Source organism: Aegilops tauschii, chromosome 4 (genome assembly GCF_002575655.3).
Source record: "Aegilops tauschii subsp. strangulata cultivar AL8/78 chromosome 4, Aet v6.0, whole genome shotgun sequence".
Lineage (NCBI taxonomy): Eukaryota > Viridiplantae > Streptophyta > Magnoliopsida > Poales > Poaceae > Aegilops > Aegilops tauschii.
In genome coordinates, this window is record NC_053038.3 from 3,921,698 (window position 1) to 3,941,106 (window position 19,409).

At 43.6% G+C, this 19,409-nt stretch overlaps 3 protein-coding genes across 3 annotated transcripts; all 3 read left to right on the forward strand.

Moving 5' to 3' along the window:
* Nucleotides 1-1,812: 1,812 nt before the first annotated feature.
* Nucleotides 1,813-4,773, forward strand: LOC109769674 (histidine-containing phosphotransfer protein 2-like). The gene is made up of 6 exons (XM_040386396.2): nucleotides 1,813-1,992; nucleotides 2,099-2,214; nucleotides 2,295-2,363; nucleotides 3,387-3,458; nucleotides 3,841-3,913; nucleotides 4,344-4,773. Exons 1-6 carry the CDS (start codon nucleotides 1,933-1,935, stop codon nucleotides 4,380-4,382), a joined length of 429 nt encoding a protein of 142 aa, XP_040242330.1. The 5' UTR covers nucleotides 1,813-1,932; the 3' UTR covers nucleotides 4,383-4,773.
* A 2,714-nt stretch (nucleotides 4,774-7,487) lies between these two features.
* On the forward strand, nucleotides 7,488-10,357 carry LOC109769668 (histidine-containing phosphotransfer protein 2-like). Its single transcript, XM_040386398.3, has 6 exons — nucleotides 7,488-7,660; nucleotides 7,760-7,875; nucleotides 7,955-8,023; nucleotides 9,020-9,091; nucleotides 9,482-9,554; nucleotides 9,993-10,357. Exons 1-6 carry the CDS (start codon nucleotides 7,601-7,603, stop codon nucleotides 10,026-10,028), a joined length of 426 nt encoding a protein of 141 aa, XP_040242332.1. The 5' UTR covers nucleotides 7,488-7,600; the 3' UTR covers nucleotides 10,029-10,357.
* A 1,819-nt stretch (nucleotides 10,358-12,176) lies between these two features.
* On the forward strand, nucleotides 12,177-19,374 carry LOC109769673 (histidine-containing phosphotransfer protein 2-like). Its single transcript, XM_040386397.3, has 8 exons — nucleotides 12,177-12,426; nucleotides 12,560-12,696; nucleotides 12,789-12,860; nucleotides 16,929-16,997; nucleotides 17,134-17,202; nucleotides 18,056-18,127; nucleotides 18,503-18,575; nucleotides 19,004-19,374. The coding sequence occupies exons 1-8, from the start codon at nucleotides 12,367-12,369 to the stop codon at nucleotides 19,040-19,042; spliced, it is 591 nt and encodes a 196-aa protein (XP_040242331.1). The 5' UTR covers nucleotides 12,177-12,366; the 3' UTR covers nucleotides 19,043-19,374.
* The last annotated feature ends 35 nt before the right edge of the window (nucleotides 19,375-19,409 follow it).

Sequence of the window (19,409 nt, forward strand, 5' to 3'; positions counted from 1 at the left end):
CAGCAGGGCGGCCGATCAAACTAAGCGGCTGATTGTCAAGGATGGACAGACTTATGGCATATAAAACTCCCCTAAAAAATCAAGGTGTTCATTTGGAGATTAGCACAATACACACAGTGTCCATCTTCATCATAGAAACATGTCGACGATGAGTGCTTGTTGTTTGTGCTGGTCTACAGATACGTGCAGGCACGCCCTGTTAAATTGCTTGGTTTCAAGGAGCACACGGGCAATATCATACGAGCAAATTGTCGAGCGATTGAGTCTGAATGTAAATGATGATGCCAAACAGTGGCTATTCACCATGCATGAGGTGTTATCGCATGAGGATTTCATCACGTTTACGATCACTTTTGCGGACGATATGGGGAGCTTGGCACAAAGCTTGACATGAGGAGATATATAAAAGCCCTTTCCCTTTTCAGGCTTTTGTGCAGAGTTACTTAACTGAGCTGAGAGCTACCCAAAGCATTCGAAGTCCAGTTCCAGGGGCACCCGTGATTAGGCCAAATCAATGTATCACTCCTCGGGATGATATGTTCGAGGTCAATGTGGATGCGGCGGCTGGACTAGGCGGCACTCGAGGCGCAATGGGAGCTATATGCAGAGATCGAGTAAGTAATGTTCTGGGTGTCTCGGCCATTGTGTTCCCACATATATCAATTCTTGCTACTGTGGAATCTTCAGCAATCAGGGTGGCCCTTGCGCTTGCTGATAGTCTCTATGAGAGGAAGATTCATGTGACTTGATTGCAAGGTGGTCGTTGCAGATATACATCAGAAGAGCGCAACTATCTATGGAGCAATCATACATGAGATCATAGATTGGGCGGCAAATTTTACTAATTGTATCATTAGCCATGAATTTAGGAGCTTGAATGTTGAAACTCACAAACTCGTGAATCATGCTTTGTCCCTAGGGGTTGACCGGCATGTTTTGTTTGGTCACCCCATAGCTAAAGTTGTCTCACCTTGCTTCAAAACTACAGGGCGTGCGCTACGGCTTTGACCTAACGGCCTCCGTTTGCTGGAATTAATCGGAATAGTTGAGAATAAAGTGGTGAACAGATGCGTAATGCGTGGGAATCTGCCGAATAGTTCGGGCCGAATCCTGAAGAAAGCTCAAAGCGTTGTTTGATGGGCCTGCGTAGTATTAGCTAGTTGGTCAGGTAAAGGCTGGCCAAGCCAATGATGCTTAGCTGGTCTTTTTGGATGATTAGCCACACCGGAACTGAGACACAGCCCGGACTCCCATGGGGGGCAGCAGTGGGGAATCTTGGACAATGGGCGAAAGCCCGATCCAGCAATATCGCGTGAGTGAAGAAGGTCAGTGCTGCTTGTAAATCTCTTACTTCGAGTGCGATCATAACAAATCTCGAGGAAGAAGCCCCTGCTAACTCCGTGCCAGCTGCCGCGCTAAGACAGGCATTGGGGGGCAAGTGTTCTTTGGAATGACTGGGCGTAAAGGGAAGGTAGGCGGTGAATCGGGTTGAAAGTGAAACTGTGAAAGTCACAAAAAGTGGCGGAATGCTCTCGAAACCAATTCACTTGAGTGAGACAGAGGAGAGTGGATGGTCTTCTATTCGTCCCTATAAATATTGTGAGAGACTAAAGTTTTTTTTAAAGGAAAAGAGACTAAAGTTGAAACAGACGCTCACTTGCATGAACACGTGGACACACAACCGGTGGCTGCATGCTTGCATGCATCGCACCCAGTACGCACGCGGGCCGTTTCTAAGCTAACTAATGGCGCCCGGCCGACGACGCAGTACAGCTAGTAGAGCACTCGCTGCCAAACGCCTACGTGAGAGACCCTCGTGAGCCCAGCTATACAACCTCCGCTCCTCCTCCCGTCCTCGTCCACTCCGCAGCCGAATTCCCCCCGTCTCCACCGCTCAGTCCCCCGGACCGCCGGACCTCTCCTCGCCTTTCCATGGCTGCCGCAGCACTGAGGGTCCAGCTGAACGCCCATATGGCCGGCATGTACACCGAGGTGAGGCTCCTCCCCTCCCCTCTAGTCGTGTGGTTGTGAATTTTGGCCTGGCTGGCCGACTGACTTGGCCTTTGACTTTGCCTTGGCGTGGTCGACGTTGATCCAGGGTGTGGTGGACGAGGACACGTTCGAGGCGCTGCGGGAGGACGGCAGTGCCGTCGAGGTCGCCCGCCTCTTCATCAATGACGCCTACGAGATCGTCGACGACATCGACACCCTGATGTCCGCCCCCACGCCCTCTATCTCTCGCTCTGGTCTCGGTCTTGGGTACGGACTCATCTTAACTGCTCTGGAATTTGCAGGGAGCAGCCCGAAGTGGACTTTGACGAGGTGGAAGCCCTGACACAGCAGCTCATGCGGTGCACCTCCAGGTGGTGACCATCATAAATCCTTTCTTTTATTTCCACCTGCTTATTTTTAAATGTATGTTTATTTGCCCGCCGCATCGATGTCGTGTAATTTAGATCTGTTTAGTATACTGGGCAACAGATTCTATTTTTCAAAAGAAAAGATGTTGCTTGCAATGTCGTGTAGCCCTAATTAGAAGAATCGAGTTTAGTCGTGTTTCCTGTAACCGAGTTACTGGTATCCTAGTTAATGTCAGTGGCATGAGGAGTATAAAGTTGTCTATTTTGTGAACATTTCTGGTATCAATGATATGCTGCTATGTGTATCACTAACGGTGTTTTTTCTTGTTTGTCCACGACATCTATGTTGTTTTTATTCGGGTGTGTCGGCATACGGTGTGTATTTTAAGGGGAACTTGTTTGCGGCTGCCGTTGTGTTGGCCGTACATAGAAGAGCTGAGTTTAGTCATATATCTCATGTAACGGAATTGTTAGCACTCTTGCCAATGGCAATGGTATATAGCTTGGTGAGGGCAACTTTTGTCGTTTTGTGAATGTTTCTTCTACTATTGAATCTTCTGTTTAGACAATGTCATTATTCTAAGTAGACAATGAACAAAGTATGGCTGGTATTAATGATCTGCTATTCTACATAACGCTAATGGCCATTTTTTCGTTTTCTCCACCTGAATGTTGTTGTTTCTATTCACATGTGTCAGACGGCGGGTGTGTGCGTCATGGGCGTTATTTGGCTGTCGTATAGCCAAAATTAGAAGCTGTGAATTTAGTTGTGTTTTCTATAGCAGAATTTTGGGTATTCTTGACAATGTTAATCCGGCAAGAAATACTTTGTCATTTTGTAAATATTTCTGGTACTACTGATCTGCTATTTTACGTAACGCCAATGGTGTTTTTTCTGGTTCATCAAATAATTTGTTGAGTTGACAATCATGATATGAAATGGCTCCTTGAGAATATTATTGAGTTGACGTCTCAGTTTATAATAAGTTCCTAATTTCCTGATCCTCTTTTTTTTGCATGTTTCAGTGTTGGTGCACAGCAAGTGAACCTCGCCTGCATGCACTTCAGCAATTTCTATGCCATAAAATATAAAGGAGGGTCAGAACTCAATATTTTATTACATATATTACACAATAATTATTGCCAACATATTTTTCAATGTCTCTATGTAAACCTGCCAGCTCATCTTGACTTTTAGGTCGTTACTTACGGCTCATACCAATCTAACATTATTAAGAAGTAACCATGATTTGCTTTTCACTTCATCTGCGTTCACATTGTTGATATTACTCGGTTAATTATCTGAATATGCTAATCTTTGATGATTCTTTTGTAATTTATTGGCTCTAGACTTATGTTTACAGCACAACTAAATTCTTATATGGCTAGAGATTTTTCTTTTCTGAAATATAGGGCATTTCATCTCAGTTTTGTTAACCTCTTCAGAATTTGACCGTGTGGTATTTTTGCATTATTTCAGGTGGCTCGTGTCATTGGCTCTTGTTAGGAATGAGTTCTTTATTGTGCGACATGAGTTGGAGGTCATGATCAAGGTAGCACCTTATGTGCCTAATGTTGGATTTGATACCAACTTCTCACTAATTTCATAACCCACAGATTTTTCATATTTATATAGAGAAAAGGGGATATCTTAAATGGTTAATCTTATTCTTTTGGCGTCTCGTTTTGGACCACTTAGTTTGAGGTACCGGAAAGTCTCATTTTGCCGTGGAATGGTTATGCTATAATTTTGTCATCACATTTGGTAGATGTACATGGTAGCTCTAAAAAAGAGGTAGAACTTGTTTCCCAGCTTAAATTAAGCTTCGTCAAATGTCCAAATAAGAAACTGACCAACTTGTAGCATGGTTGATTAGTGAAACTATGTGACTTGAGCACCATTATGTGCCATAGACTTATCTTAATCTTTTTTAGGAAGGTACTTGTCTTAATAATTGACTTATTATTCATCTTTTGATGCAGCTCGAAGAGCAGATCGCCGCATGTGGTCCTAACTCTTAAGTAGCGGCAAGTGAAGGGGGAAGAGCGTGGCCCCATGCAATCCCTTGCGTTGTGGTGTCCATGTGTTTCCAAGGATGGAGCGCTTTTCGAAGGGTGTCTGGAACTAGGGGGTGCGCGTAAAACTTAAATGAATATTCTCGCGTTGGAACTTTGGGCTCGTAATCCCGTGAACGAAAATTGTTGTCTTGTGTTGATGTCAGTTTGTCAAGTCCATATTCATTTTTCTGAGAGGAATCAAGTCCATATTCTAGTGTATCGTGGATGTGTTGCCACCCCGCCTACAGGCTGTGTATAAAACCTATACCTGGTTTGTTGGTCCTCTAGTGACTATGTTTTGTTGTATGTTGTGTTCATTTTTCTCTATAAGAAAGTCTTATTGTTGGTTGTTGTACTGAGAGTGTAGCCAATCGCCATATTTGGACATGTTAAGCATGTCTTTTCGGTCTGAAATCTTCAGCGTGGCCCTCTTATAAGAGTACCACAGCACCACGATCAGTAGCCGGAGGAGGGCAAAACAGAGGGGATAGTCTGGGGGGGCATCTCGAGGGATCACAAAGCTATCGATTCGTGGGGCAGCGTGAAGAGCATCTCTGACTTTGGTATGTTTGCGTTGGCACGAAAAGTCTGGGCTAATTAAGTCGCCAATTTATAGCTCCAATGATGATTGATGGAACAACATACTACTCCTAGGCCACAAAGTTATTTAGACTACCCTGAATCACGAACTGGGCATTGCAATTGTTGTTACTGCTCCTGGTGGTGGTTCAGACTTGGTTGATCCTGGGGACTGGTTGTTTGATTGGATTTACATTGGATTATCTCTATCAAGTGCAATAGTAGCAATACCCAGGCATAGCTGCAGTACATAAAATGCTTGTAGCATTTGGAATCAAAAGGTATCATCATCATTGAGTGGCCTGTGGACATAGTTCAGTTGTTTTTACCCTTTCGCTATAGTGAAATACATGGTTTTCTGTAAGAACTCAATTTTTGAACTTCTAGATCATCTACCTTTTTTGGGACACTGCAGGACATCGTTGATAATCATGATATATAGTAAACTTTGATGGAGAAAGAGGCCTGGTTAAAACCAAGTGAGCTGTTGTAGCTGGTTCGTTTAAAATGGATGAAATAGGCCAGCTACTGTTATACATAATATTCTGGCCAGCTAGAGATCATTTTCATGATATATGAGTTTCACTCTGTCTTCCTACTCATTGGTGAAACGTGTCATGGGAGACCTATTTTTAGGGAAAGATAAAACAATTGCTCTTTTGTTGTGTACCATTGCATCTCATCTTAGCATTTATTCACCTGGAAAAAATTAAGATGTTATATTTGTTTACAGTGGGAGTAGAATATATTTTTTACAACCATCTTCTATCATCCATATTTCAAGTGTCATGCTTCTATAAAGTTGAATTTTTCATCTTAGTACGCCTAATCTGCAATGGTTATTTTACACTTACCACTGGAAAGATGTTTTCTTTTAATCATATTGTCTCTAGCTGATCCTCATCTCATATCACACCGCATGCAGTTGTCCCTCCTACAATAGTTCGTCACACATACTACAATAGTACAATGGTGGCGGGTACAGGCGCAGTGCGGCGATCCGTGGGCACACCAACTCGAGGATGAGCAGGGGCTTGAGAGTTGGGGCCGGCAGCCCAGCGGTGATTAGGGATGGCGGTGTATGGAAGTGGGCTGTGGTGGGTAGGGAACAACATGGCCCATCGTCGTCCTCTTCGTTTAGCTCAACATGATGGTCGGTCATCTGAAACAAAGGATGGGAAGACAAAATTATCTGAGGGCGATTTAGATTAGCATGGATGCACATTTACTTCTGCGGTTTGATTTTTGTACATGGAATAAATTTTGTATACCATTCTTCTATTTGTAGTTTGTAAATAACATGAATCCACTTCTTAGGCATAAACAAGTGCCACCTCAGTGGAGAAAGATAGTTCGTTCACTAATGTGGTGATGTCAGACATTTGAATTGCGTATGGAGGATCTTTCATCGCAAATGAGAAAGCTTGATAAGGACATACTTTAATCGGCATGAAAAAGATCTACAACTGTGATCTAGATTTGACATAACTAAATGTCCCAAACCAGATAAATGCATTGCTTGATTGGTTCAAGAGTTAATAACGAACACAATGGCGTATCAATTGCATATGGCCAATAATTGACATCATATTCTAGTTTCGTGGTAATGCATGACATTCAGCTGTATGTTACACCGTGGCAATGATTCAGGAGACAACGGATCTGCCTTCTTGTCTGGGGGCCGATACACCTCGTTTCCATGATGGCAATGGCAGATCGGCACAAACACAGCGGAGGGGATCATGGCAGAGAGAAGGCCGGGGGACTCCTCCTTGATGGTTTGTGGGGAAGTACAATGTGAAGGAGAGAGGGCGCCATGGCGAAGGTGAGGTGGGTGTCATTCGGTAATAAAGGAGAGGGCTCTAGCGATAAATGTCCCACTACAGTGGGAAACAAAGCGAGAAGGGGAGGGCCCTGCAGGAAAAAATGAAGGGTGCACCGTGGGCTGGGTTTTTTGTGTTCGGACCGCGTGTCAAAGATAACATGGCTGATAGTCTGGACAATCATATTTTTCCTCCACATATGGGTTGGATTTGGGGAAGACCGAACTGTCACGGTTGAATTTTGGGGAGTCCGCTGGGCGCCTGTTAGATATCCAAATACGCCCGGACGTATCAGGAAGAAATGAGAGCTTCGACCTTAGAGACGGCCTTAATTACTTATTTAATTTACTTATATGCATTCTATCCCGTAGCAACGCTTAGGCATTCTACTAGTAAAGGAAGTTTTACAGTGTAAAAGAAAGCTAGTAGACTGAGTTGTTCGTTGTGCAATGTACGGACTGGCCCATTTTGGGAGCGGCGTCGTTGTGCAGAGCCCATACCGCAATCTTGTTTGGACGGCCGTCTCGAGTCGACCAGAAACTGACGCTCCATGCATGAATGCATGCATCGCACGCACGCGCGCTGTCTCCAAGCTAACTAATGACGCAGTACAGCTAATACAGCATTCGCTGCCAAACGCCTACGTGAGAGACCCTCGTGAGCCCACCCAGCTATACAACCTCCGCTCCACCTCGCGTCCTCGTTCACTCCGCAGCCGAATTCCCCCTGTCTGCTCGCGTCCTCGCTCCCCCGGACCGCCGGACCTCTCCTCGCCTTGCCATGGCAGCCGCAGCACTGAGGGCCCGGCTCAACACGCACATCTCCAGAATGTACGCCGAGGTGAGCCCACTCCCCTCCAATCCAGTCGTACGTGTGGTTCTAGCTTTTGGCTTACCTGGCCGCTGGCTGACTTGGCGTGCGTGGTCGATGTCGATCCAGGGCGTGGTGGAGGAGGAGACCTTCGAGCAGCTGCGGGAGGACGGCATCGCCACCGAGGTCGCCCGCCTCTTCATCAACGAAGCCTACGAGATCCTCCACGACATCGACATCCGGATGTCCGCCCTCACGCCCTCCATCTCTCCCTCTACTCTCGGTCTCGCTACTGACTCACCTTGTCTGCTCTTGAATTCGCAGGGAGGAGCCGGAAGTGGACATCGACGAGGTGGAAGCCCTGACGCAGCAGCTCATGGAGTGCGCCTCCAGGTCTTCCACCAGCTTATTTTTCATTGTATAATGCTTGTTGGCCCGCGATTCAGATCTGTTTGTACTGGGCAAAGGATTCTATTCGAAAAGAAAATTGTCGCTTGCACTGCGTGTGGCCGTAATTAGAAGAATTGATTTTAGTCAAGTATCCTGTTACGGAGTTATCGGTATCCCGATAAATCTTAATTTTAGGGTGATGATAAAGTGTTGTCGTTTTGCGAATATTTCGGGTATTAATGATCTTCTATCCTGTGCATCACCAATAGTGGTTTTTCTTGTTTGCCCACGACAACCGATGTTGTTTTTATTTGGGTGTGTCGGCACAGGGTGTGCACCTCATGGGGCACGACCGCACGAGGTTCGTGTCGTTTGTGGTGGCCGTCGTATAGCCATAGATAGAAGAGCTGAGTTTAATCGTATATCTCATGTCCCGGAATTGTTGGTACTCCTGCCGATCGCAATGTGGTATAGCTTGGCGAGGGGAGCTTTTGTCGCGCAGTGCCATTATTCTAGGTCGACGATGTAAAAATTGTCGTTTTATAAGCATGGCTGTTATTAATGATCTGCTATTCTATGTATAGCCAATGCCCATTTTTTCTTTTTCGTCCTTGGAATGATGTTCTTTCTAAGGTGTGTCAGCAGCACGGTGTGTACGTCATGGGCGTCATTTGAATGTCGTATATCCAAAATTAGAAGACCTGAATTTAGTTGTGTTCATGTAACGGAATTGTCGGTATTCATGACAATGTCATGGTCAGGCAAGAAAAACTTTGTTGTTTTGTATACATGCTGGTAGTACTGCTACTACATATAATGACAATGATGTTTTTCTGGTTCATCAAACAGTTTATATATTGAGTTGACAATCGTGATAGGAAATGGTTCCTTGAGAATATCATTAATTATGATGTCTCAAATATGGTTATGTGTATCAACATGCCTTACTGTTTAATAAGTTTCTAATTTTCTGATCAGCGTGTGTTCTGCATGTTTCAGTGTTGGTGCACAGCAAGTGAACCTCGCCTGCATGCATTTCGGCGATTTCTATGCAATAAAATGCAAACAAGGGTCAGAACTTGATATATTTTTACATATGTTCCACAATCGTTATTTCTTAACAATATTTTTCAATTTCTCAATGTAAACCTACCCGCTGTTGTTGTCTTTTATGTCACTGTATTCAGCTCATACCAATCTAACATCATATATAAGTAACCTGCTTTGCTTTCTCACTTCATCTGCAATCATGTTGATATTACTCGGTTCATTATCTGAATATGCTAATTTTTTATGATTCTCTTGTAATTTGTTGGCCATTGTCTTCTGTTTATAACACAACTAAATTTCAATATGGCCAGTGTCTTTCCTAAATTGAGGGTTAGAATTTCAGAACCATTTCAAGTCAGTTCTGTTAACTTCTTTAGAATTTGACTGTGTGATCTTTTTGCATTATTTCAGGTGCCTTGTGTCATTGGATCTTGTTAGGAATTTGTACTGTATTGTGCGCAATGACATGGAGATCATGATGCAGGTAGGACCTTATGTGCCTAATGTTGTATTTTGATACCAACTTCTCACTAGTTTCATAATCCATAGATTGGTCATATATAGATTAAGATTGAGAAAAAACAACAACCTTAAATACCTAATCTTATTCTGTCGATGTTTGGTTTTGGAGTACTTTGTTTGAGGTCTCTGAAAGTTTCATCTAGCCGTTGAATGTTTATGTTGTAATTTTGTCACGACATTTGGTAGATATATGTGGTAGCTCTTAAAAAGTAGTAGAACTTCTTTGTTTCCCCGCTTAAAAGCTTTGGCAAATACCAAATAAGAAACCGACCAATTTGTAACATGGCTGATTAGTGAAATGATGGGACTTGAGCACCATTATGTGCAATAGACTTGTCACAATCATTTTTGGGAAGGTACATATGTTAATCATTGGCCTATTATTCATCTTTTGACGCAGCTGGAGGATCAGATCGCGGCCTGTGGTCCTAAGTAATGACAAGTGAAGGGGAAAGATCGTGATCCCATGTGATCCCTTATATTATGGTGCGTATGTGTCTCTGAAGATGTGGCGGTGTTCAAAGGGTGTCTGGCATTAGAGGGCATGCGTGAAACCAGACGAGGATTTTCGCGGTGGAACTTTGGTCTCATAACCCTGTAAACGAAACTTGTTGTCCTTTGTCGATGCTTCTTCGTGAAGTCTATATACTTGTGTGTTGTGGATGTGCTGCTGACCTGCCCACGGGCTGTGTGTAAACCCCATCCTGGTTGGTTGGTTGCCAGTGACTTTCTTTTGTTGTATGTTGTGTTGGCTGCTTTCTCTAAGCAAGTCGTGTTGTTGGCTAGTGTACCAAGAGTGCTGCAAATCTCCATAGTTGGATATTTTAAGCATCTCTTTTCGGTCTGTAATCTTCAGCGTGACGTGCTTATAAGAGCACGACGGTGTCGTGGGCGGCAACAGGAGGAGTGGCAAAGTAGAGGTGATAGTTTTGCCGGGCTACATGCAGGCATCACGAAGCCGGCGATCCGTGGGTTGGCACCAAACCAGATTCCAGTAGTGAAACTTATATCGATCAGAAGTGAAAAAACACAGAAGAACTGCAAACTGAATTTTCTTAAACTCTTGTAAAATGAAGTATATACCGGACAGTTCCAAATAGTCAGCTCTCCACTTCTGGAATTTTTGATTCTACATAAGTACAGTAAAGTATTGTTTAAGAAAAGAAATACTCAGCTGAAGGAAAGACTATGACAGTAGAGACGGCTCTACAGACATCAGCTTCCAAATACCACTTGGCATTGGAAGGGAAATAAGGCACTTTTGAAGATCCCTGCAGAACTTTCATAAATGATAACCCTTAGTTACAATTACATTGCAAGCATCACAATAAGAAAACCATGAAGAAAGTACAAAGTGTGATTTCCAACACATCTTAGCAACTAACCACTGAGTATGTGCAAAATATATAGGTGTAAGCCAACATCATTTTTTTCTTCTCTTGGTTAATGGGTATTACCAAAACCAGGTCTAGCTCCGTGACCGGGCGTGAAGCGATCAAGGACGTATGTCGGCGGAGGAGATGGTTCATGTCGCCGGAACAAGAGGGAAAATGTCCTGGCGTTCGTCGCCAGGGGAGTCGACCGTCGCCGCGGGCGTTTGTTTGCCTGGTACAATTGTCTCCTCATATTCTTGTGATCGTTCGTCAATCCTCGGGAGTCGGGTCCAGCAATTGGTAACAGACAAGAAAAGTGGTGTGCGTTACCGGAGACGGGAGGATGACATTGTGTTGCCGGAGACGAAGAAGAAAGATGGCATTGTTCGCGCGGAGATGAGGCATGCAGCGGTGTTCGCTTCAAGGACGCCGTAGCGGCGGCCATGATGACGAAAATGATGGGAGCTGCAACAACTCCGACGACGAAAATGACGGGAGCCGCAACAATTCCAACGATGGCAAGCCGAGATTTTAGGGAGATTGTTGGGAATAATCTTGTCCTGGATGCATTCCGGGTGTGTTCGTGCGTCGCCTGAGTCTGTTAGCAGGTTTCGTGCATGTAGTTGTTTCAGTTGGGTAGTGGATGCTGGCCGAGTCATCCATAGGAGCTATTATTCCAGGAAGTGGGCGTGCGTGTGTGTGTTCATGGTTTACGTTACTGGCCTCCGGCAGTGTGTGCGTCTGCTACTTAAGCGGCTGTAATCAGTTTGTGACATGCGGTGTGTTACCGAGCAGTTTGAGCTGGGAATAGAAAAGGCCGTACATGCGGCAATGCCGTTCGTTGCCTGAAAAAAATCCGTTGTCCTCCTCTCCATCTTCTACCTCTCCAGGGAGAGGGAGGGAGGGCGAGCTGGTCCGGGGTTAGTCCCAACAGTCGTTACCACGGCACGGATTAAGATGGCCGACGAGTTCCAGACGCCTCTCCAAACGCCTGCAGCGCGCATTTGACAAAGTTTAGATGAATATTTGGCAAGGCGCATGGGCTGCATGCCTGCATCCGAAGTTCCGAACACATCTTTTTTCCGTGGAATGGACAGCTCGGCCCATAGACAGACCATCGTCGGGATAGGCGCTCCCTTGCGTGCACACGTTGGGAGGTGGGACCACACAGGCTGAGAACCCGGACGAGCTGTCAACGCCTTTCACCCGACGCCATCGCTATCCAGCGGCAGTTTCCCGTTTCCAAGCTCATCAATGGCAAACGCCTCCGCAAGAGCCTGAGCAATACAAGGGGCTCCATCACCCCTCCACTCCTCGTCCATACCGCCGACGCCACAGCAGCGAATTCCCCAGCGCGCCTCCCGACCCCGGTCCGCCTGCCTCCTCCCGGACCTCCTAGCCATGTCGGCCGCCCAGATCAGGGCCGAGATCAACGGCCTTATCGCCTCCAAGTTCGCCGAGGTGAGCACCCCCCTCCCATCAACGTCCCATCTACACCCCGTGTGTTTGTGTGCTGGAATCGCTGAGCATCACCGTTTTCGATCGGTTTTGGCCGGCTGGCTAACTGACGTTTGCTCTGCCGTGGTGGATCTAGGGTACGGTGAATCAGTATTTCTTGCAGCTGTACGTGATGTGGAGGTACAAGAAAATACGCAAGGGCATGGTCGTTGAGGTCATGGAACGCTTCCTCCAAGACGCTGACAAGATCCTCACCGAAATCGCCGTCTTGCTGTTGGCACCCCTCTCCCTAATCTGGTCTCTGTCATTCTCGTCTCTTCGGGTATAAACTGATCTTGTCTGTTTCTCTGCTCTCATGTTCGCAGGAACGAGCCCCAGCTGGACTACGACAAGGTGGAGGGGATCGCGGATCAGCTCGAGGGGTGCAGCAGCAGCAGGTGATGATGACGACAAGCCCCCTTTCCATTTTGTCCCCGCCCTTTTTTAACTCGAAGTTTGTTTCTCCACTGCATCAACATTCGGATGTGTTTGTCATGGGCTTCTATGTTACATGGTACGGGGATACGGGCACGGGAAACGGCATTTTCTAAAAATGGACTTACAGGGATAAGGCGAGTATATGCGTAGATGATGAATAAAATATTTCAGTGGTGCTTTACAAACAAAATTAATAATAAGTTCCAATATAAATATTATAAAATGCCAAGGCTTCAAACTTCAGATGCTTCATCTCCTATCATCTCTTGCAAAAACTGGGGCTCATGATCAAGTGCCAGATTGGCACCTTCATCTATGCACACTTTCAAGTGCCAGATCTCCACCAACATAAACCATTCTGCTTGTCCCACTCACATAATCTTTGGACTTGACAGTAGACGCAAGTTATTGTGCATAAAAACTAAATCCACAGCTCGTTCAAGAACCAAACTATTTCTTAGAGTGCTATGAATAAAAGGACGATGCTGGCTGCCCAAGTAGCTTCTCAATGCTAAATCCTCCTTTTCAAAAATAAAAAAGCTTCAAGGCTAAATCTTTTAACTCTGGAGCGTGCACACCATAAGTTCCCCACCATTGCTTTGGATCAAAATGAGCTCTATCATCTATTGCTTCTGGATCTTCAAAGGTATTCATAAAAGAGAGAAGTCAGCAAAAATGTTTCTTCACTTTCCTCGTGTCATCTGGATTTGAAAAAAAAACTGCTTAGTTCCTGTTTTCTGTAATTTCAGCGTCATTGTGGCCGCTGACACGACCAGGAACTTCCTCAATCCAGCTTGAAGTGTAATTAATACTTTGGGTTCACAGAGTGTTCCATACAATGAAGGGAAGTGTAACTCTTGGTCCAGCCAACTGTCAAAATTTTATGAACAACATCATGAAATGGTGATTTTTTTTTCTTTTTTTGAATGAAACAGAAGGACGTATTTTTATTAATTTTCAAATAAACAATACAAAGTCTTTGAGCTAAAAATAAAAGAAGTAAACAGGAATAAAAAATTCAAAAGGAAGAACTAGATTACAACAAGTACAAACATTCTTCCCAGTGCTCCTTTCTTTCACCCGGACAGATAGCAACTTTCACCTTCTCTATCATGGTGTCCCATATCCCATATCATGTTGTCCTTATCATCGGGAAAATGGCTTCAGTGAAGGCAATAATTAACTTATATTATCGCACCACTCATTAAGAATCATTTTTTTCACGGATGATCCTTTCTCTAAATCACCCTCTTTATATTTATTCCACTCATTAGAAAGAACCATTTTCTCAAGACATGACTTGATTAACATGATCCTCTTCAATATGATGAGACCTGCAAATGTTGTCTCTGCAATCGCAAGAAATTCTTGCTTCCTGAACACATTGAACATGGACAACCTCATGTTGTGATTCAAGATACAATTTTTAATATAGAAGGCATCATCTCCAGCTTCTTTTATCCATTTAAATTCAGTATTTTCACCAACAAAGTTCTTCGGATCACATATGTCCTTCATTACAAGCTTGAGGGTTTGCACGACACATGGAGTCCAGAAAATATTTTTGTAGTGCGTTTCAATCCTCAAGCCAATATATTTGCAATTCGATGTATTGTCGGCGACAACCTGGACCACATTCTTTAATATGACCTATTCAATTACTTCCTTCAACCTATCAAATATGTAATCCTTGGTTTTTACCTATCAAAATAAAGAACTAGAAACTGTCAGCAACAAACAGCGAGTATTGTACAACACAAAGAAGCAAAAGATAAGGTAAAAATTGTGTCTAATAAGCTTTACCTCTCTTTCGGTATTGATTGCTTTTAGGAACATGGGGACACCCTATGTGATAGCTATGATGTTCAAAAGAGGGTGCCGTTGAGGATCATACCATCCATCACTTGCATATTCACTCCCTTGAAGAGCCATGTCACCTTGATCGGCTCAAGCATCCTCTCAACACGGAACTTCCCCTTCTGCAGAAATGTGGTCCTCAATGCATCATATGATTGATCTGCAGATATGTGGTCCCGTAAGAGGCAGGGTTTCTTGCCAAATTGAAGGAAAGTGGTATAAAGTAGAAGTGCACAACACAATCAACATGCTTGCAAGGTGAACACCACTAGTACAATAGAACACAGTATAAGATTAATAAGATGCAAATCTCCTGTATATATAGAACATCCTTGCAATTTGGAGATCAACAATGTGTCTCTCTTCAGCAGTACACTCTTTTCCTTTCTTTTCTTCACTATGATGGCAAACTCGGACCTTCATAAGGAGGTAGGGAGATTAATTTATTTTTTGGTGCACTATTGGCTACAGCTGCACTAGCTTCACGATCTTCCTTGCGAAGTTTCTCAAGAACAGGATAAGCAATCTTGGTGCATATCTTCACACCAGCACCTGTAGTCTTCAAAAGATGTGCTCTCACTCTTGAATTACTTACAGGGAAATCCCCATCACTAAAGTGGCAATTAAATCTTTCATCCCCTCCATATCATGTAACATGAACCCACAGGGGAAACTTAGGATTAGAATAGTGATTCTCCTCTGTATCATCGGCAGTCCCACATCCAAACCCAGCAAACATCGGACAGTTGAGCAAAAACTTTAATCCAGTACATGTTGGCCCTTGACGGATAGTTTGATCAGACATAAGCAATCCACCCAAGCAAGAGATATAGTAGTCTAGCAGAAGATGATGTCAAGATTCCTAAGTTGTACACCACTAGATGAAACAGTGGTATACACCACCAGATGAAACATGCACGTTCCTTTACACTGCTACTTGGCTTAGCCAGCTAGCCTAGCAGCAATGGCGCTTGCGTGCAAAATGGAGATGCATGTAGATGGATGGAGACAGGGAGACTTACAGCGAGATGGTGCATCATGTCATTGTTGCCGGCGGCGCGGAGAGATCGGCAGATTGCAGCAACTGACAGATGACGGCGATAGGACTCGTATGTAGGGTTTGTTTTGACGATCAGCGACCAGACACTTATGTCAGGCAGCCCACATCGGCCTCCTGATGGGCTTCGGATCAAGTACTTGATCGTGATAACAGCCCCATACTATCCCTGTTGTATTCCCTTCATATCCCAGCCGTTTTCTCTTTATTTTTATTTTTCTTAATTTAAAAAAGGGACACATCAGGATACGTGTATCCTCGGCGTATCGGCGTGTATCCCCGTTCTGGACGCGTATCCTGCATTGATTCGGCACACATGTGCAGTATCCCTGCAACATAGATGGGTATGCCGTGTGTGGTGTTTGCGCTGTGGTGTAGTCGTAAGTTGAAGTAGTGCCCAGTTTAGTTGTGTTTTGCATAACAGAAGTACTGGTATTCATTCCGAGGGCAATGTTATGGCTCGGACAGGAATTACTTTGTCGTCTCGCGAGCATTCCTGCTATTAATGATATGCTATTCCGTTAATGGTAGTGTTTTCTGTTTTGTCCTTGTTTCTGTTCAGATGTGTCGGTGCGGTGTCATTTGCGGCTGTCGTATACACATAACTACAAGAGCTGGGGATAGTTGTGTTTCCAGTAACAGAATTGTCGGTATTCCTGCCCATGGCAATGCTATAGCTCGTCAAGGAAAACATTTGTCATTCTGCAAACATTTCTTGTATTAACGATATATGCTATATGTAACGCCAATGTTCTTTCTATTCGAATACTCGGACACATTGGTGCAGGGTGTGTACGTTATGGGGGCATGTGGCTCGTGTCATTCGCGCCGCTGTAGAGCCATAATTAGAAGAGCCAAATTTAGTTGTGTTTTGTGTAAGAGAAATATCGATATTCATGCCAATCTTATGTCTCAACAAGTGGAACTTTGTCGCTTTTTAAATATCTATGGTACTACTTATCTGCTATCGCACGCAAGTCTCAACAATTTGTTGTGTTGACAACTGTGAAGGGAATTGGCCCCTTGAGAATAGTATTATGGCATTGCAAGAATGCTTATGTGTATCAACATGCCTTTCTAATTTTCCGATCTTCCACTGTGTGGCATATACCAGTGTTGGTGCTAAGAGAGTCAACCTCTCATGCGTGGAGTACTTCCATCCTGAGGCAAAAACCGAAGAAGGGTCAGTACCCATTATGTACTATGTTGCACAATAACTATTCTCTACAGTCTCTCTCTCTCTCTCTCTCTCTCTCTCTCTCTCTCTCTGGTCTCAGGTACTGACTGGTCTTATCTGTTCTCTGCTCTGTGATTCACAGGAACCAGCCAGTGGTGGACTTCGACAAGGTGGACGCCCTCGTGCAGCAGCTCAAGGGGTGTAGCTCCAGGTGATAATGATGATGACGAACCCTCCCCCCCCCCCATTCTTAATTAATTGTATCTTTGTTTATCCGTTGCGTTGATGTCGTGCGATTCAGATGTTTTATTCAAGTGTATGCCGTTCGTTTTGTTTGCTGTGTATCCGTAGTTGTGTTTCATGTAATGCTATATTGATGATCTGCTGCTATGTGTAATGCTAATGCCAATGGTAGTTATTTCGGTTTATCCATATTTCTGATCGGATAGTCGTCTTGGCGTTGTTTGGGGCTGTCATATGCGCATAAGTAGACGAGCTGAGTTTAGTTGTGTTTTCTTAACGGAACTTTCAGTATTCCTGCCAATAGGAGTGTTGTAGCTCATCAAGGAAAACTTCGTCTTTCTGCAAACATTTTTTGTATTAATGATATGTTATTCTACGTGAAGCCAATGTTAATTCCTGGTTTCTCCACTGCATTCAAAGTTATTTCTATTTGGATACGTTAGCACAGGGTGTGTACGTCATGGCCATGCAGCTTGTATCATTCGTGCTGTCGTACAGGCATAATTAGAAGAGTCGAATTTGGTTGTGTTTCGTGCAAGGGAATTAACAATATTCGTGCCAATGTTATGTCTCGGCAAGTGAAACTTGTTTTTCAAATATCTTTGGTACTATTTATTCGCTATCACATGGAACGCCAGTGCCATTTATTTTTTTGGTTTACCAAACAATCTATTGTATTGACAACCATGAGTTCGAATGCCTCCTTGAGAATATTATTATAGCAACACAAGTATGCTTATGTGTATCGACATGTGCAATATCGTTTAATTAGTATGGTCAATTTCTAATTTCCCGATCTTGCTATTTTTTGCATATATCAGTGTTGGTGCTAACAAACTGAGCGTCTCATGCATGCACTTCCGTCGGTTCAATCATTCAAAAACCAAAGAAGGGTTAGTATGCAATATCTTATTATACATGTTGCACAATAATTATTATCCACACTCTTTATTGTTCACATTCTATATGTAAACCAGCCCTATTTTATGGCACTATATTTAGCTCATACCAATCTAATATTCCCAGAGCTAACCTGCTAGCTAGTCTTCATTTCATCTGCAACCACGTGGTGGTAGATCTCGGTTCATTTCCTAAATATACCTCTTTCATTACTCTCTTGTATCTTGTGAGCTCCAGGCTTTCGTTTATAGCATGACTAAGTCTGAGATGGCCAGATTTTTTTCTTCAAATAGAAGTTTACAATTTCTGAACAATTTTAGTTCAGTCCGCTTAGAATTTAATAGTGTTGTATATTTGCATTATCCTAGGTACCTCATTGCATTGGCTCCTATTATGAATGAGTTCTGTGATGTGCGCAACATGTTCCTCACCATACTGCAGGTAGTCCCTTGTGTCCCTATGTTTGCTTTTTTACACTAAACTTCTTACTTGTATCACAATAAATATACTGGACGTAGTTTATTGATAATTTAAAAAATTACATTGATCGTATTCTTCTTGTATTAAAAATTTATACTGAAAGGAACCCTTTGGTTTCTGGACCACATTGGAGCACTTAATTTGACGTCTCTGGAAACCCAATTTGGTTGTCAAATGTTTCTATTCTTAATGTTGTCATCACACGGCCGTAGACGTATGTGATAGCTCTAAGCAATGGAGTTTCTTTGTTTCCCACCATTGCCAAGTATAGTAATATGATATTGATCACCTTTCAACATAGCTGATTTGGTGAAACCATGTGAATTGAGCATTATCGTGCATTACAAAAATGTATTAATCATTGACGTATTCTTCTTCTTCTTATGTAGATGGAGGAACAGGTCGATGCCTTGGGCCCTAAGTACTAGTGATCGGAATAAAAAAAACATAGCCCCATATTATCCCTGGCACAGTGGGGTATATGTATCTTTCAATATATAGGCAATGTTCAACGTGCGTTGAGCTTCAGTGGGGGCATCAGGAATCACATGATGATTCTTGCTTCGGAACTCCGGGCTCCCAAACCTCCTGTGACAGAACTTGTAGTCTTGTCTGTGTCAGTTATATATACATGGGTGTCGTTGATGCCCCGCAGGCTATGCATAAAATCTATACTTGGTTGGTTTGTTGGTGACTTTTTTTGTTGTATGTTTGTGGCTCTTTTACATTCTTACAAAATGTTGCTGCCGAAACTGCATTATATCCCTAATCTTATTTTGGTGTTGATGTCAATAG

Bases quoted from the DNA above. Each gene is read 5' to 3' on its own strand.
- LOC109769673 (XM_040386397.3), top strand. From the start codon at position 12,367: ATGTCGGCCGCCCAGATCAGGGCCGAGATCAACGGCCTTATCGCCTCC. The intron at 12,697-12,788 runs GTTGGCACCCCT...TCATGTTCGCAG, and splicing joins ACCGAAATCGCCGTCTTGCT to GAACGAGCCCCAGCTGGACT. The intron at 16,998-17,133 runs GTCAGTACCCAT...TGTGATTCACAG, and splicing joins GAGGCAAAAACCGAAGAAGG to GAACCAGCCAGTGGTGGACT.
- LOC109769668 (XM_040386398.3), top strand. From the start codon at position 7,601: ATGGCAGCCGCAGCACTGAGGGCCCGGCTCAACACGCACATCTCCAGA. The intron at 7,876-7,954 runs GTCCGCCCTCAC...TTGAATTCGCAG, and splicing joins CACGACATCGACATCCGGAT to GGAGGAGCCGGAAGTGGACA. The intron at 9,555-9,992 runs GTAGGACCTTAT...CTTTTGACGCAG, and splicing joins ACATGGAGATCATGATGCAG to CTGGAGGATCAGATCGCGGC.
- LOC109769674 (XM_040386396.2), top strand. From the start codon at position 1,933: ATGGCTGCCGCAGCACTGAGGGTCCAGCTGAACGCCCATATGGCCGGC. The intron at 2,215-2,294 runs GTCCGCCCCCAC...TGGAATTTGCAG, and splicing joins GACGACATCGACACCCTGAT to GGAGCAGCCCGAAGTGGACT. The intron at 2,364-3,386 runs GTGGTGACCATC...TGCATGTTTCAG, and splicing joins CTCATGCGGTGCACCTCCAG to TGTTGGTGCACAGCAAGTGA.